At 36.5% G+C, this 14453-nt stretch overlaps 3 protein-coding genes and 1 long non-coding RNA gene across 4 annotated transcripts; all 4 read right to left on the reverse strand.

The window, feature by feature from the left end:
- Positions 1-321: 321 nt before the first annotated feature.
- LOC133983455 (uncharacterized) lies at positions 322-3332 on the reverse strand. The gene is made up of 5 exons (XR_009925373.1): positions 3146-3332; positions 2983-3036; positions 719-2897; positions 556-609; positions 322-470 (listed from the first exon to the last, which is right to left on the reverse strand). It is a non-coding gene; the product is annotated as an uncharacterized LOC133983455 (long non-coding RNA).
- A 3892-nt stretch (positions 3333-7224) lies between these two features.
- On the reverse strand, positions 7225-7819 carry LOC133983042 (hepcidin-like). Its single transcript, XM_062421969.1, has 3 exons — positions 7687-7819; positions 7505-7582; positions 7225-7352 (listed from the first exon to the last, which is right to left on the reverse strand). Exons 1-3 carry the CDS (start codon positions 7768-7770, stop codon positions 7257-7259), a joined length of 258 nt encoding a protein of 85 aa, XP_062277953.1. The 5' UTR covers positions 7771-7819; the 3' UTR covers positions 7225-7256.
- A 1187-nt stretch (positions 7820-9006) lies between these two features.
- Positions 9007-9726, reverse strand: LOC133983044 (hepcidin-like). The gene is made up of 3 exons (XM_062421971.1): positions 9569-9726; positions 9427-9474; positions 9007-9304 (listed from the first exon to the last, which is right to left on the reverse strand). Exons 1-3 carry the CDS (start codon positions 9653-9655, stop codon positions 9206-9208), a joined length of 234 nt encoding a protein of 77 aa, XP_062277955.1. The 5' UTR covers positions 9656-9726; the 3' UTR covers positions 9007-9205.
- Positions 9727-11403: 1677 nt separating this feature from the next.
- LOC133983038 (hepcidin-like) lies at positions 11404-12144 on the reverse strand. Its single transcript, XM_062421966.1, has 3 exons — positions 11995-12144; positions 11822-11899; positions 11404-11698 (listed from the first exon to the last, which is right to left on the reverse strand). The coding sequence occupies exons 1-3, from the start codon at positions 12079-12081 to the stop codon at positions 11603-11605; spliced, it is 261 nt and encodes an 86-aa protein (XP_062277950.1). The 5' UTR covers positions 12082-12144; the 3' UTR covers positions 11404-11602.
- Between the last annotated feature and the right edge of the window lie 2309 nt (positions 12145-14453).

The following is a 14453-nucleotide window of genomic DNA, read 5'->3' on the forward strand; positions in this document are numbered from 1 at the left end:
CAAACATATAGATATACTTTGATGATTTTGCTCCCTTAAAGTGTTAACTCTTTAAACATAATTAGACTGGAGGCTTTTGTATATAATAATCAACTTGAGCTGATCATTTAAACTAATATAAATGCTATGCAGCTTTTATGCTACTTCAGGAAACATGAAATGAATCATTTACTGCACACAACACATCTGTGAATGCTTTCATGAAGTGCTTATGGATTGAATATCTGTTGCATATTTGAGAGGATTGAGGTATATTAAGAGTAGCAATATAACAATAATTTATACTCCTATTTTAAAACAAAAAAACAGTAAGGCAGTATATTATAGTGATATTGACATTTATCGTGATAATACACTGTAGTATCTCCAATAATTCCAGTAGTTTAACTTCATGCATAACAGCACTTTCTGCAGACGCCGTTGTCGCAGCAACGGCCACAGTATGCCCGCTTCTGCCTATTAGACACCACCTGTGTGAAAGACAAGAGACATAAGCAACATGTTCAACTCCAGCATTATCTCACTCTATCTCTCATATCCACTAATTGAATCTACCTTCTTTACAGCAACTGGACTGTCATGGCTGATCATCTCTTCCATTTCCTGCACCTTAAAGTTAAAAAAACAAAACACACATTTACAATGGGAACCAAATGTTAGTGTTTTAACAACACACTCCAAGCTAATGAACACATGATATGATAATTTAGGTTCTTACTCCAACAACTGGGACAGCAGAGTTCTCTTGAATGCAAATGAAGGTGAGCACAACGGCCACTGCAACTGCAACGCTGAAGGTCTTCATCTTAGAAAGGTTTGAAACAGTTAGATTTCTACTGATCTTGATGACTCTGTCAGCTCCTTGAGTTCTTCCAGTCTGATGGTTGAATATGCAAAATGTGCTGGTATTAATACTCCCTGGGCTACTGTTGCCTCATCACTTGCACTTTCACAAATTACAACACTCCCAACATTCCCATGTGTTTCTGCCATGGATGGGAAATTCTCTATTTGTTGTTTGTCAGCCTCAGGTCTTTTTGTGTCATCAAACTAAACATGAACTTTTCTCCTGCACTATCATACATCATGCTTATACTTAATCTGCATCTTCACTCTTTGTTATTGTTGAGCCAGATTTAATATGCTTATTCTGTATGAAAATAGGAGACAAATAATTTACTCACTAATAACACTGAGAGCAATCTCAGACTTTAAGGCATTTATTAGTGAATATCAGAATCAAATTATGCATACAACCCAAAACAGCTTTCATGCAACACAGACAGACTACTCGGCCGAAGTAGGGTGCAGCCCTCACAGTCTCAAGACTCATGAGAAGACTGGACCCCGATGAGCAGAAATCTCCCGGCTTTAATAGTAGATTGATGACATAAGGACCCGGCATCTGGTCACATACACAGTCCAATGTTCGTTTGCACAGACAGTTCATCTCGTTCACTGTCTGGGTCTCAGCTTGCTAACGGAGTTCAACATATTTACTTAACCAGTTCATTCAAACATACTTTGTACTGACTGTCTCAAATTACACAGTATATTAGAAAACATGTACACAGTAATAAGGTAATTAATTTTCCTTCACAGTTATATATAATAAAGAACACACATGAATACTAAATTAAAATGACAAATGAGTTTGTAAATGTTTTTATTTCTTATATAACTTTACTGCAGTTTCATTATGGATGTCCTGACATACATTACTGTTTCACTAGATCTAATTCATATACAGTGGAACAATGTATACATTGTGACATACATGTAAAGAGAATGACATTAATCATAACTTTCATTTTCTAAAATAGTTCATTCTATGTTAAAGTGTTGCAAAAATATTTTGTGTGCAAAGTGGGACACTTATTACCTAGATAATGACAGATAAGGACTTAATATACAGCATATATTTAAAAAAGAAGGGTTTTTATAAACAGTGATACATAGTTTAAATTAATAGTTTTGGGTTTTTAAAAAAAATCTCTGTTCAATGACATTTTGTGAGCTAATAGACCATTTACAGTCTATTAGTTCAGTATTTTGTCCTTTTCAGTTATATCTTCTTTGTTCTGATACCTGTCTATAACGAGACTCTAAATATATCTAAAGCAGTGCCACAAACAGCACATTATTATAATGCTCTGTTATCCACAGCAGCTACCTTCATTACATCATGTGCAACCAACTTGAGGCTTTTGCAATATTTCAACAGGTTTTAGGTAACATAAACTCTTAAACAAAAGTTTTACTTTTAATAATAAAAAATACACTATTGTGTCTGTATAGTCAAGAAAACAAAGGTTAGCATACATGATTTGATGCTTTGTGCTAAAAAGCTTATTTTGTAGATGTAAACTCTGATTTTCTTTTTGTATGAACAATCATAATTCATAACACATTTCATCATCTCAGGCACAAACATATAGATATACTTTGATGATTTTGCTCCCTTAAAGTGTTAACTCTTTAAACATAATTAGACTGTAGGCTTTTGTAAATAATAATCAACTTAAGCTGATCATTTCAACTAATATAAATGCTATGCAGCTTTTATGCTACTTCAGGAAACATGAAATGAATCATTTACTGCACACAACACATCTGTGAATGCTTTCATGAAGTGCTTATGGATTGAATCTCTGTTGCATATTTGAGAGGATTGAGGTATATTAAGAGTAGCAATATAACAATAATTTATACTCCCATTTTAAAATAAAAAAACAGTAAGGCAGTATATTATAGTGATATTGACATTTATCGTGATAATACACTGTAGTATCTCCAATAATTCCAGTAGTTTAACTTCAAACATAACAGCACTGAAAGCATACACCCCTGTTGCAGCACTCGTGACAGTTTCCCCGCTTCTGCCTGTTAGACACCACCTGTGTGAAAGACAAGAGACATGAGCAACATGTTCAACTCCAGCATTATCTCACTCTATCTCTCATATCCACTAATTGAATGTACCTTCTTTACAGCAACTGGACTGTCATGGCTGATCATCTCTTCCATTGCCTGCACCTTAAAGTTAAAAAAACAAAACACACATTTACAATGGGAACCAAATGTTAGTGTTTTAACAACACACTCCAAGCTAATGAACACATGATATGATAATTTAGGTTCTTACTCCAACAACTGGGACAGCAGAGTTCTCTTGAATGCAAATGAAGGTGAGCACAACGGCCACTGCAACTGCAACGCTGAAGGTCTTCATCTTAGAAAGGTTTGAAACAGTTAGATTTCTACTGATCTTGATGACTCTGTCAGCTCCTTGAGTTCTTCCAGTCTGATGGTTGAATATGCAAAATGTGCTGGTATTTATACTCCCTGGGTTACTGTTGCCTCATCACTTGCACTTTCACAAATTGCAACACTCCCAACATTCCCATGTGTTTCTGCCACGGATGGGAAATTCTCTATTTGTTGTTTGTCAGCCTCAGGTCTTTTTGTGTCATCAAACTAAACATGAACTTTTCTCCTGCACTATCATACATCATGCTTATACTTAATCTGCACTTCCACTCTTTGTTATATATAATAAAGAACACACATGAATACTAAATTAAAATGACAAATGAGTTTGTAAATGTTTTTATTTCTTATATGACTTTACTGCAGTTGCTTTATGGATGCCCTGACATGCTTTACCAACTGTTAGATCTAACTCGTATAGTGTGCATAAATGTAATGACAATGATATTACAATCACCTTATGATTAATTGTCCATTCATGAAGCCTTGCATCCATTAGTTACTGTTGCTACTTCTGTCAAGCTTTACATTGGAGCATGGCAAATACAGTATGCTGTTTACAATCATAATGTGAGCAGATTGACCTCTCTTACTTAATTTGCGGCATCTTTGCTTTTATTTCACCATCCACAGTGTTGACAGACAGGAAACACAGTGAGAGTCTTAACTAAAAGGCTATCAGGGTGACTCATTTTCAGAAAGTTTTGAAATAATGAGACTCTGATCTCAAACAGACAAAAACATAAGAAGGTTTTTCATTTTTAGCTGATGACCGTGGATTTTTATCAGCTGACTATTCCTAGCAGATTTCATCAGCTGTAGAAAATAAAACGGATTCATTTGAAATGCAAACTCTGAAAAATTCACATGAAGTTTACATTCATGATATAATACTAACAGACTGAGGTGAAAGTAGAAGCAGGGACACTGTCATTTTGAAGGCTTTGTGGTAAGACTGTAAGTGGGATAAAACCAAATGTATTATAGTAGGCTATAGTAAGTATAGTATAGTAAGTATATATTTTCATTTTTCCACAATATGCAATTTAACTGTAACTTTCCTAAAATAGTTATAATCTGTTTTCTTTTTCAAAGAATAATGTTTTGACATTTTGCTATGATGATTGTTTCTTACAGTGGTATATTTTTGGGGTCTCTGGGGCCCACAGTCAGTAGTCCTCTATGTTATATATGTTGTTAGGATGAGGGTTAATGTGCTACTGCAACATCCAGCTTTGGACCTTTATCAGTTTTTACAATTATATTGAAGATTTATGTATATTATAGAATATATGATTCATTTGGTATGTTATAATTACTAATACAACTACTATTACAATACCACTGTTATTTGTATCTACTACCTCTGCTGCTCCTGCTGCCATTGAGACCACTGCTGTGCCTGCTACTAGTTGATAATAAATAGCTTACAGAAAGCTTCTTCAACAGGTACAGAGCAGCAGCAGCAGCAGCACAGGGCTCTAAACATCCTGCTGAATAATCTCCTGACCCTTTTCTGTGGCTTCCTCCTTGTGTTTCTGGAGCTGGTGGTTGACACTCCTTCAGAGCTCATGACTGTATGGTCGTTAGCTGGACCAGCATCCAATGCGTCATGCTCTGGAGGTGAAACTGAGGATACATTAGCTGAGGACACCTTGACTGTACCTTCGACAGCTGAAACAGCATCATATATGTCAGTCGGTACAGGTGCAGTATATGTGTCATTGGTAGGAGCAGAAGTAACTTCATCAGCTACAGCAGCAGCATCAGAGTCATCAGTTTGAGATGCAGTTGAAACTACATCAGCTGCAGATGTAGTGACTGGACCTTCTTCAGCTAAACCAGCTTCATACAGGTCAGTCTGTACAAGAGCAGATGTGATGTCAGCTTCATCAGCTGCACCAGCCACTTCATTTGGGGGCTCGTCATCTGGACCTCCACCGTTTGAGCCACTTTCAGCTTGTTCACTTGAGTCAGCAGTCAGAGGTGAAGCTGAAGACTCAGTGACTGGAACTTTGTCAGCTGAACCAGCATCATACAGGTCAGTCTGTTCAGGTACAGTAGATGCTTCATCTGCTGAGCCACCATCATCTTGTGGTTCTTGATGATCCGTAACAGCAGGTGATGCTGTTGGACTGGATGAAATATGACAACAGAGGAATGAGTGAATGAATCCTTCAATCAATTTAACATCCATCAGTACAGTTTCTATCTAACATTACATTTCATCTACTAACTGTAGTAACTCCACAACATGATCACTCACTGAGAGCTGGTGCCATCATCACTGTCACCCCATTGGCTCACAGTTAAAAACAAGTGGCTCAGAGCTTCACTTGCAGTGATTCTCTTATGATGATCCAGACACAGCATCTGCTTCAGCAGACAAACAAACACTGTCCTCTCCTCAACCTTTACTGCCTCAGGGTACAGCTGCATTTGGAAACAAAGTCAATGGTTGTTTACTTCTTCACTTCCAGAATATTGGTGTTAATTCATTGATTATTTGTACTTGTACAGTAAAGTGAGGACCATCTACCATCACATGGTCATCCAAACTACTGAACCCAGAGCTGCTGCTGTGATTTTGGGGCGGGAAGCCAGTCAGAGCCTTGTGCTCATCAGCTGTTTAAATCAGCAGAGAATATATGTGAGGTACTTTTATAGTTTTTACCAAATCAGGGGTACAATATCTGATCTGCTTTAAGTGCAGCAGGACAGGTTTTCATACCTTTAGTCTCCATGCTGGCTTTGTTGATTTTTTATTCTGACTGAAATAGAGCAGCGTGTGGGTCCCATCATCTAAAATCTGGTCCTCTGGCTGACCCAGTGTCTCCACCATTGTTTTCATGTGGAGAAACAATAAAATCACAAAAGCCAATAAGATACACCATATTTCTGTTTCTGTTGGACATGCATAAATTAATTCAGGTATATTAGATTACGCACCATGTAATACTGGCAGCGCTGAGGGAATGGGACGCTGCCAAGATACAGGGCGGCCAGAACACCACCCAGAGACCACATATCTGCAGCCTCTGAGATGGGAAGACCCAGAATAACTTCAGAAGATCTGAATTCAACATGGATGCATGACAGAATTATGTAAACCATCAGAAAGACAAATATGTAACCTGCCTGTATGCAACAGGCTGCATGATTACGCCAAGCTTGACTTCAACATCTTTGATGTCTGAACTGAAGTCAATGAGTTTGAGTCTGAAGGGCGTTTCTCTCTGGTTAACCAGCATGATGTTCTGTGGTGTGATATTTGTGTGGCAAACACCAACAGTCTTCAGAGCTCTGAGTGCTGTGATTAGCTGTAGAGACAGAAGAAGAAATAAAGACGCCACAGTTGAGAAGTTTGGTTGGGCATCTGTGCTTCCTGTTGAGGAAGAAAGTCAATGTGATTCTGACTAAGAGAAAAGTCACCCCCCTCCCCTGTTTATCCTACAATACCTGTAAATAAATCAATAAAAACATTTAGCCTTTCTTCAGTTCAGGTAGCCTAATGATTATTGCCATCATCAATTACATTTTCAGGATTTTTAGCAACTAATAATAAGTAAATCATTTGAGTCTTTACAGTGTCAGAAAATAGTAAATAAAAAATGCCCATCTTGATTTAGAATATTTTGCATTAAATGGCAATGAATTATCAGAAATGTTGTTGATTTTAATTTTCTTTCCCTTCATTAATCAATGTTAGATCAATCCCTTACGTCTTGTGTTTTTTGTTTTGGTGAGGTTAAAAAAATACTAAAAAAACCCAAAACATACTGAGCATTACATGTAAGGCATTTGTCACTTGAAACCTCCATAGTACACTTTTCAAATTAATTTGCAAATAAATGATATTCACCACAGAACACTTTGACACATCGTAGTTTAGTTATGTTAAATGTTTATTATGATAACACAGTATATCAAGTATAAGTGATGAAACAGGAGAAATGATGATGTAGTGGTTGTTGGTGCAGGAATCCTCAGAACTTGCAGCACAATCCACAGACACCTCTGCGACAGCAGCCGCAGCAAAAGCGACACTTAGGCCTGCGTTTCTGTCTGCTGTTATGCGGCATCTGTGTGAAATACAAGAAACATGAGTGAGGTGTTCATCTCCAGCATTATCTCACTATCTGTTTGTCCTCTCTTCTTTCTATGGAGTGCATCAGGAAAACACATCCACTTATATTTGAATTGTGTGAAGATATGTGTGAATAACTGAACTTACCATCCATGACTCCACAGATGTCTCTTCATGTGCTGCAACTGGACTGTCATTGCTCATCACCTCCTCCTGTACTTGCACCTGTTCATGAATTGTGAACATCTACAGTCAGACACACATTTTATCGTTCTGACAAAACATTTATAGCTGGTAGCAGATGACATGAGTGAAAGTCAAGTACTTACTTCACTGACTGCGGCAAAGCTCTCTTGAATGCAAATAAAGGTGAGCATGACGGCCACTGCAACTGCAACGCTGAAGGTCTTCATCTTAGAAGGGTTTGAGATGTTGACTAACCCTAACCCTTTTGATAGTTTAGTCAGCTGTGTAGAGTTGATCCTCTGTCTGATGATTGAATGTGCACAATATGCTGATATTTATACTCACCTGGACCACTGTTGCCTCATCACTGTACGCATGTTTCTGCCTGCAGGAATGGGCTTGGCTTGGAATGGGAAATTCCTGAACAATGGGAATTGGGATTATCTGCTTTTGTTATTGGGCCATTGTGTTTGTTCAAACTATTAACAAATACAAAGGTTTTAAATTAATAATAAAATATGAAACAGTCATAAAGAAATGCAAACGTCAAAATGAACTTATAAAGTGATATATTGTGGGCTGTTAACATAAAAAAAATCACAGGACATTTCATTTTCACTTTATCTTTTGAGTATTTGATTCAATAACCGACTTTCCTGTCTTCAGTCTGTCTGGTTTACTGACAACCCTGCTGACCCAAATGACATCATCACAACAACTGTTGTTACGGCTACAGATCTAACCGTGAGAGAAACTGTGAGGAGCATCACCTGATGTTTACATGTTCACCTCATTTCTAAACTAAAGTTTTGATTTGTTCTATTTGTGTTAAATGAAGTAAATATTTCTATGAATGTTCACTGTGTGAGACAGGATTCAAGTGTCTATTAAAACTAAATATAATGAAGTGTTTTGCCAGAATAAGAGTGTGAGCAGACAGATCAGACAGTGACAAAATGCACACCTGTTACCTGTACACACACTAAACTGCATTAATATTCTATACTTATTTATTATGTGTTAGTGTTCTGTCTCTGTTTCCTATTATGAGGCTCTAAATATAAGAAAGTGCTACCTGTGTCTTTAAAAGTGTCATACATAAGCACAGGACTGTTATATATGATGACCCACTGTAGTCACCTTGATTAAATAATGCAAACCTGAAAAATATGTAAAGATATTTTACAAAGTAGTGATATTTCTGCTTTAAGACAGAAGGGTGTACATACATTTGTATCATTATGCTAAAGGTACAGCTATATTTGTATAGGGAATAGTGGCCATTGTAAATAATCATTGTCATTTTATATAAGTAGTACATCAAACCAACAATATAGTAAAAACACACGAAAAAACAGATTTTGCACGGGCACTGTACTAGTAATGATGAATGCAGCAAAACTATTGAGAATGGTGATAGTCCAGTTGTGCATATTCACTGATGAAACAACACTGACACAAAATATATTAGTAACAGACTTTATTGTGATAGTACACTGCAGTATATGCAGATATTTAACATAATATGTGGATGATGAAATCACATCACTGAGCTCACATTAACTGCAGCAAAACAAAGTGTACAAACTTTAATACAATGTAAAGTGTTACACAGTTTTAAGACAGAACAACATCATTTGGTGGTTGATGTTGCAGGAATCTTCAGAATCTGCAGCACACTCCACAGCCAGACATTTCGCAGCAGCCACAGCAAAGGCGACACGCCGATTCTTTTTTTTTCGGCTTGTATTCTTCCGGTATCTGTGTGAAACACAAGAGACATGAGCAACATGTTCATCTGCTGCATGATCTCACTCTTTCTTTCTCATCTATTTTATTAGCTTCAGATATTTGGATTCATTCATTCAGCTAACTGAACATACCAACCATGGGGCGTTTCCAGGTATTGCATTGAACGGCAATTTCTCCACCTCAAGTTAAAAAAATATGCACATTCATATTAGGACACATATCCTAGCATTTTGACACAAACATTTGTAGCTAATAAGAAGGTGAGGTTCTTACTTCAGTGACTGGGACAGCAGAGCTTTCTTGAATGCAAATGAAGGTGAGCACAACGGCCACTGCAACTGCAACGCTGAAGGTCTTCATCTTAGGAAGGTTTGACTGTTTAAAGTTTTCAAATCAGAGTTCTTCTTGTGTCTGATGTGCAGATGTATTGAATGTGTAAAACGTGCTGGTATTTATACTCACTGAGCTACTGTTGCCTCATGACGGACAGTACCTGCTATCTTTTTATTTGTCAGACTCAAACTTCGTTCTTTCATCAAATCAAACATGAACTTTTCTTCTGCACAGCTCTATCATACATCATGCTTATCTAATTTGCACACTTCCAGTCTGTGTTACATATAATAAAGAACACACATGAATACTAAATTAAAATGACAAATTATTTTATAAATCTTTTTATTTCTTATATAATTTTACTGCAGTTGCATTATGGATGTCCTAACATACATTACCAACTGTTAATAGATCTAACTCATATACAGTGGAGCAATTTAAACACTGTCACATTAATGTAATGACAATAATAATAATCAACTCATGATTGATTGTCCATTCATGAAGTCCTGTGTCCCTTAGTTTCTACACTATGCTGTTTACAATCATAATGTGAGCAGATTTAACTCTCTTATTATTATTTCACCATCCACAGTGTAGAGAGACATGAAACACAGTGAGAGTCTTAACTAAAAGGCTATCAGGGTGACTCATTTTCAGAAAGTTTTGAAATAATGAGACTCAAACAGACAACAACAAAAAGTTTTTCATTTCTAGCCGATGACCGTGGATTTTTATCAGCTGAAATGATGACTGTTACTAACAGATTTTATCAGCTGGAGAAAGTAAACTGATGCTTTTTTAATGTTTTCAAGTGATTCATTTAAAATGCAAACTCTTTGAAAGGGTCTTAAAAATTCACTTGAAGGTTACACTCATGATATAATACTGTTGTGCTTGGACCTTTTGAAGTAAGCTAGGCTACTTCGTCTGGATGTGCGTGGGTGTAATCACTTCACACAACAAGGGATCTTCTGTTTATGGACTTTACTGAACTTCAGCAGGTGAGTATAGAACATACAGCCGTTTACATCAATGATTGCAGTTATGCTGGGTTGAGGGCTCTAGCTCGGGCACAGAACAGCAAGCTTGTGCTGTCCATGAGATGAGCCGTTCACGAGCACTATTCAACCTTAACTGATTACTGCTTTCGTAAAATCTCACTGTGACTCTCCTACGTGATGACCAATCAACTTGCTACGTTTAGTAACAGGCAACACATCTGGTGCGGGAAGTGAAAGGGGGACAGCTATCTACTGTGAACTGCTTTACAATACTAACAGACTGAGGTGAAAGCTGCAGGTCCCAGACAAACAGTTCACTTCCTCACCAGTTGATGATCTGTGTAGAAGACACTGAATTATATTAATTCTGCTGACTGTGATATCTACAACTTTGTCAACTGAATGTGTTCCTAATGAATGAATAATATTATTTTGTGTTTCTGGTTTTAATGAATGCTTCTTAAATATACCAGTGTATTGGGGTCCTGGCGACCCCCAGTCAAAAGAGCACTGATGCAGTTTGAAGTTCATGTTTGCCATGTGTTCTAATTAAAGGTATCACACACTATCAGAGGGGACAGGGACACTCTGTCTGTCATTTTGAAGGCTTTATGGACAGACTGTACTTGGGATTAAACCAAATGTATTATAGGAAAATATATTTTCATTTTACACAACATTTAAACTAATTGATACTCATAAAATATTTTTTTCCAACTAATAATGTTTTGAGAAGAAATTCACTGATGAAACAACACTGACACAAAATATATTAGTAACAGACTTTATTGTGATAGTACACTGCAGTATATGTAGATATTTAACATAATATGTGGATGATGAAATCACATCACTGAGCTCACATTAACTGCAGCAAAACAAAGTGTACAAACTTAAATACAATGTAAAGTGTTACACAGTTTTAAGACAGAACAACATCATTTAGTGGTTGTTGTTGCAGGAATCTTCAGAATCTGCAGCACACTTCACAGATACCAGGGGTGCAGCAGCCGCAGCAAAAGCGACACTTAATGCCACGTTTCTGTCTGTTGTTATACGGCATCTGTGTGAAACACAAGAGACATGAGCAACATGTTCATCTGCTGCATGATCTCACTCTTTCTCTCTCATCTATTTTTATTAGCTTCAGATATTTGGATTCATTCATTCAGCTAACTGAACATACCATCCATGAGTCCTCTGATGTCTCTTCATTTGCTGCAACTGGACTGTCATTGCTCATCATTTCCTCCATCTCTTGCGCCTTAAAGTTAAACAATGGTGCACATTCATATTAGGACACATATCTTAGCATCTTGACACAAACATTTATAACTAATAAGCAGGTGAGGTTCTTACTTCAGTGACTGGGACAGCAGAGCTCTGCTGAATGCAAATGAAGGTGAGCACAACGGCCACTGCAACTGCAACGCTGAAGGTCTTCATCTTAGGAAGGTTTGACTGTTTAAAGTTTTCAAATCAGAGTTCTTCTTGTGTCTGATGTGCAGATGTATTGAATGTGTAAAACGTGCTGGTATTTATACTCACTGAGCTACTGTTGCCTCATGACGGACAGTACCTACTTTCAGGAATGGACTGGCTACACTCTGTCTTCCCAACATTCCCATGTCCGAGTGGGAAATCCCTGAGGAATAGGAAATTCTCTCTTTTTGTTTGTCAACCTCAGTTCTTGTCCGTTCATTAAGTCAAACATGAACTTGTTTTATTCTCCTGCATCATACATGATGCTTATATCTAATCTGCACTTCTAGTCTTTGTTACATATAATAAAGAACACAAAGAATTAAAATGACAAGTTATTTTGTCAATCATTTTATTCTTTTATAACTTTACTACAGTTGCATTATGGATGTCCTGTGACATAAATGTAAAGACAATAATATTATAATCAACTCATGATTAATTGTCCATTCATGAAGCCTTGCATCCATTAGTTACTGTTGCTACTTTTGTCAAGCTTTACGTTGGAGCATGGCAAATACAGTATGCTGTTTACAATCATAATGTGAGCAGATTGACCTTTTGTATTATTATTTTTGGCATCTTTGGCTTTATTTCACCATCCACGGTGAAGAAAGACAGGAAACACAGTGAGAGCCTTAACTTCAAGGCTATCAGGGTGAGTACATTTCATAAAATTTTGAAACAGTGTAAACAAAAGAAGGTTCATTTCTGTCCGATGACCGTGGATTTTAATCATCTGAAATGATGCCTGTTGCTAACAGATTTTATCAGCTGTACAAAGTAAACTGATGCCTTTTTAATGTGTTTAAGTCATTCATTTAAAGTGCAAACTCTGTGAAAGGGTCTTAAAAATCCACATGATTGTTACACTGGTATCCTTCTTCTTTCACAATGCGTTCATTCTCCATATTGAACATTTCTTAAATGAACTCACATACTGAATATTTTCAGATAAATATAGAAAGATAAAACATTGTGATATTGTCAGAATACAACAAATGAAATATAATCAGTGTTCATCACAGTTTCATTTTTGAGATTTCTGTCACAGCTACTTCTGCTTTGGTGACAAATAAATGAAACTATATTGAAGATTTGCTTCTTCTTTTTTTTTTAAAGGGCACGTAAACAAAATGACAAGTTCTTCATTACTTAACATCACACGTGAATTCAAACTAGTTTAGAAATGAGGTGAACATGTAAACATCTGGTGATGCTCCTCGTTGTGATGATGTGATGAAGTGATTTGGGTCAGCAGGGTCGTCAGTAAACCAGACAGACTGGAGAAGGGACACTTTCCCATTTTGCTAATCTGACAACATTCTCTAAACTCTTGAAACTCCAATTCTCTGAAATAAATCTTAGAAATATACACAAAATGTTAAAACTAAGTTTAAAAACCAGACAGTGGAGGTTTTTAAGTGACAAATGAATTAAATTTAAAACACGAAACCTCAGTATCTCAAGAACTTTTTTTTACTTCACCAAATCAAAAATTAGTAAAATTGATCTAACAGTATATTTGTCATGAAAGCTACACACGTATGCATACCCATCTAACAAGCTCTTCTCACTGTACAGTACTAATATAACATTATTTCCAAATACAACCGGCATGTTATTAGACATTTACAGTAGATTGATTTGTGTGGTTTCCAGTAGTGGAAGCAGTATTCACATCCTGTATTTACCAATACCAGGTATGACTATTCCATTCCAAATAAAAATCCTGCCTAAAAAACATGCTTATTTATTCTCAAAACATTATTAGTTGAAAAAAAATATTATTTTAGGAAAGTTACAGTTAATTTGCATAATGTGTAAAATGAAAATATATTTTCCTATAATGCATTTGGTTTTATCCCAAGTACAGTCTGTCCATAAAGCCTTCAAAATGAGTGACAGAGTGTCCCTGTCCCCTCTGATAGTGTGTGATACCTTTAATTAGAACACATGGCAAACATGAACTTCAAACTGCATCAGTGCTCTTTTGACTGGGGTTCTCCAGGACCCCAATACACTGGTATATTTAATAAACATTTATTAAAACCAGAAACAGAAAATAATATTATTCATTCATTTGGAAAAAATTCTTTAACACAGTCATGAAAAATTGAAATGAATACAGCAGTTGTAGATATCACAGTCAGCAGAATTAATATAATTCAGTGTCTTCTACACAGATCATCAACTGCTGAGGAAGTCAACTGTTTGTCTGGAACCTGCAGCTTTCACCTCAGCCTGTTAGTATTATATCATGAGTGTAACCTTCAAGTGAATTTTTAAGACCCGTTCAAAGAGTTTGCATTTTAAATGAATCACTTGAAAAGTGA

The sequence above is a fragment of the Scomber scombrus genome, chromosome 7, assembly GCF_963691925.1.
Source record: "Scomber scombrus chromosome 7, fScoSco1.1, whole genome shotgun sequence".
Lineage (NCBI taxonomy): Eukaryota > Metazoa > Chordata > Actinopteri > Scombriformes > Scombridae > Scomber > Scomber scombrus.

Excerpts from the sequence above, each read along its gene's own strand:
- LOC133983042 (XM_062421969.1), bottom strand. The coding sequence starts at position 7,770 with ATGAAGACCTTCAGCGTTGCAGTTGCAGTGGCCGTCATGCTCACCTTT. Across the intron at positions 7,583-7,686 it reads GCTTTGCCGCAGTCAGTGAA|GTGCAAGTACAGGAGGAGGT; the intron begins GTAAGTACTTGA and ends ATTCATGAACAG. Across the intron at positions 7,353-7,504 it reads CATCTGTGGAGTCATGGATG|ATGCCGCATAACAGCAGACA; the intron begins GTAAGTTCAGTT and ends TATTTCACACAG.
- LOC133983038 (XM_062421966.1), bottom strand. The coding sequence starts at position 12,081 with ATGAAGACCTTCAGCGTTGCAGTTGCAGTGGCCGTTGTGCTCACCTTC. Across the intron at positions 11,900-11,994 it reads CTGCTGTCCCAGTCACTGAA|GCGCAAGAGATGGAGGAAAT; the intron begins GTAAGAACCTCA and ends TTTAACTTTAAG. Across the intron at positions 11,699-11,821 it reads CATCAGAGGACTCATGGATG|ATGCCGTATAACAACAGACA; the intron begins GTATGTTCAGTT and ends TGTTTCACACAG.
- LOC133983044 (XM_062421971.1), bottom strand. The coding sequence starts at position 9,655 with ATGAAGACCTTCAGCGTTGCAGTTGCAGTGGCCGTTGTGCTCACCTTC. Across the intron at positions 9,475-9,568 it reads CTGCTGTCCCAGTCACTGAA|GTGGAGAAATTGCCGTTCAA; the intron begins GTAAGAACCTCA and ends TTTTAACTTGAG. Across the intron at positions 9,305-9,426 it reads CTGGAAACGCCCCATGGTTG|ATACCGGAAGAATACAAGCC; the intron begins GTATGTTCAGTT and ends TGTTTCACACAG.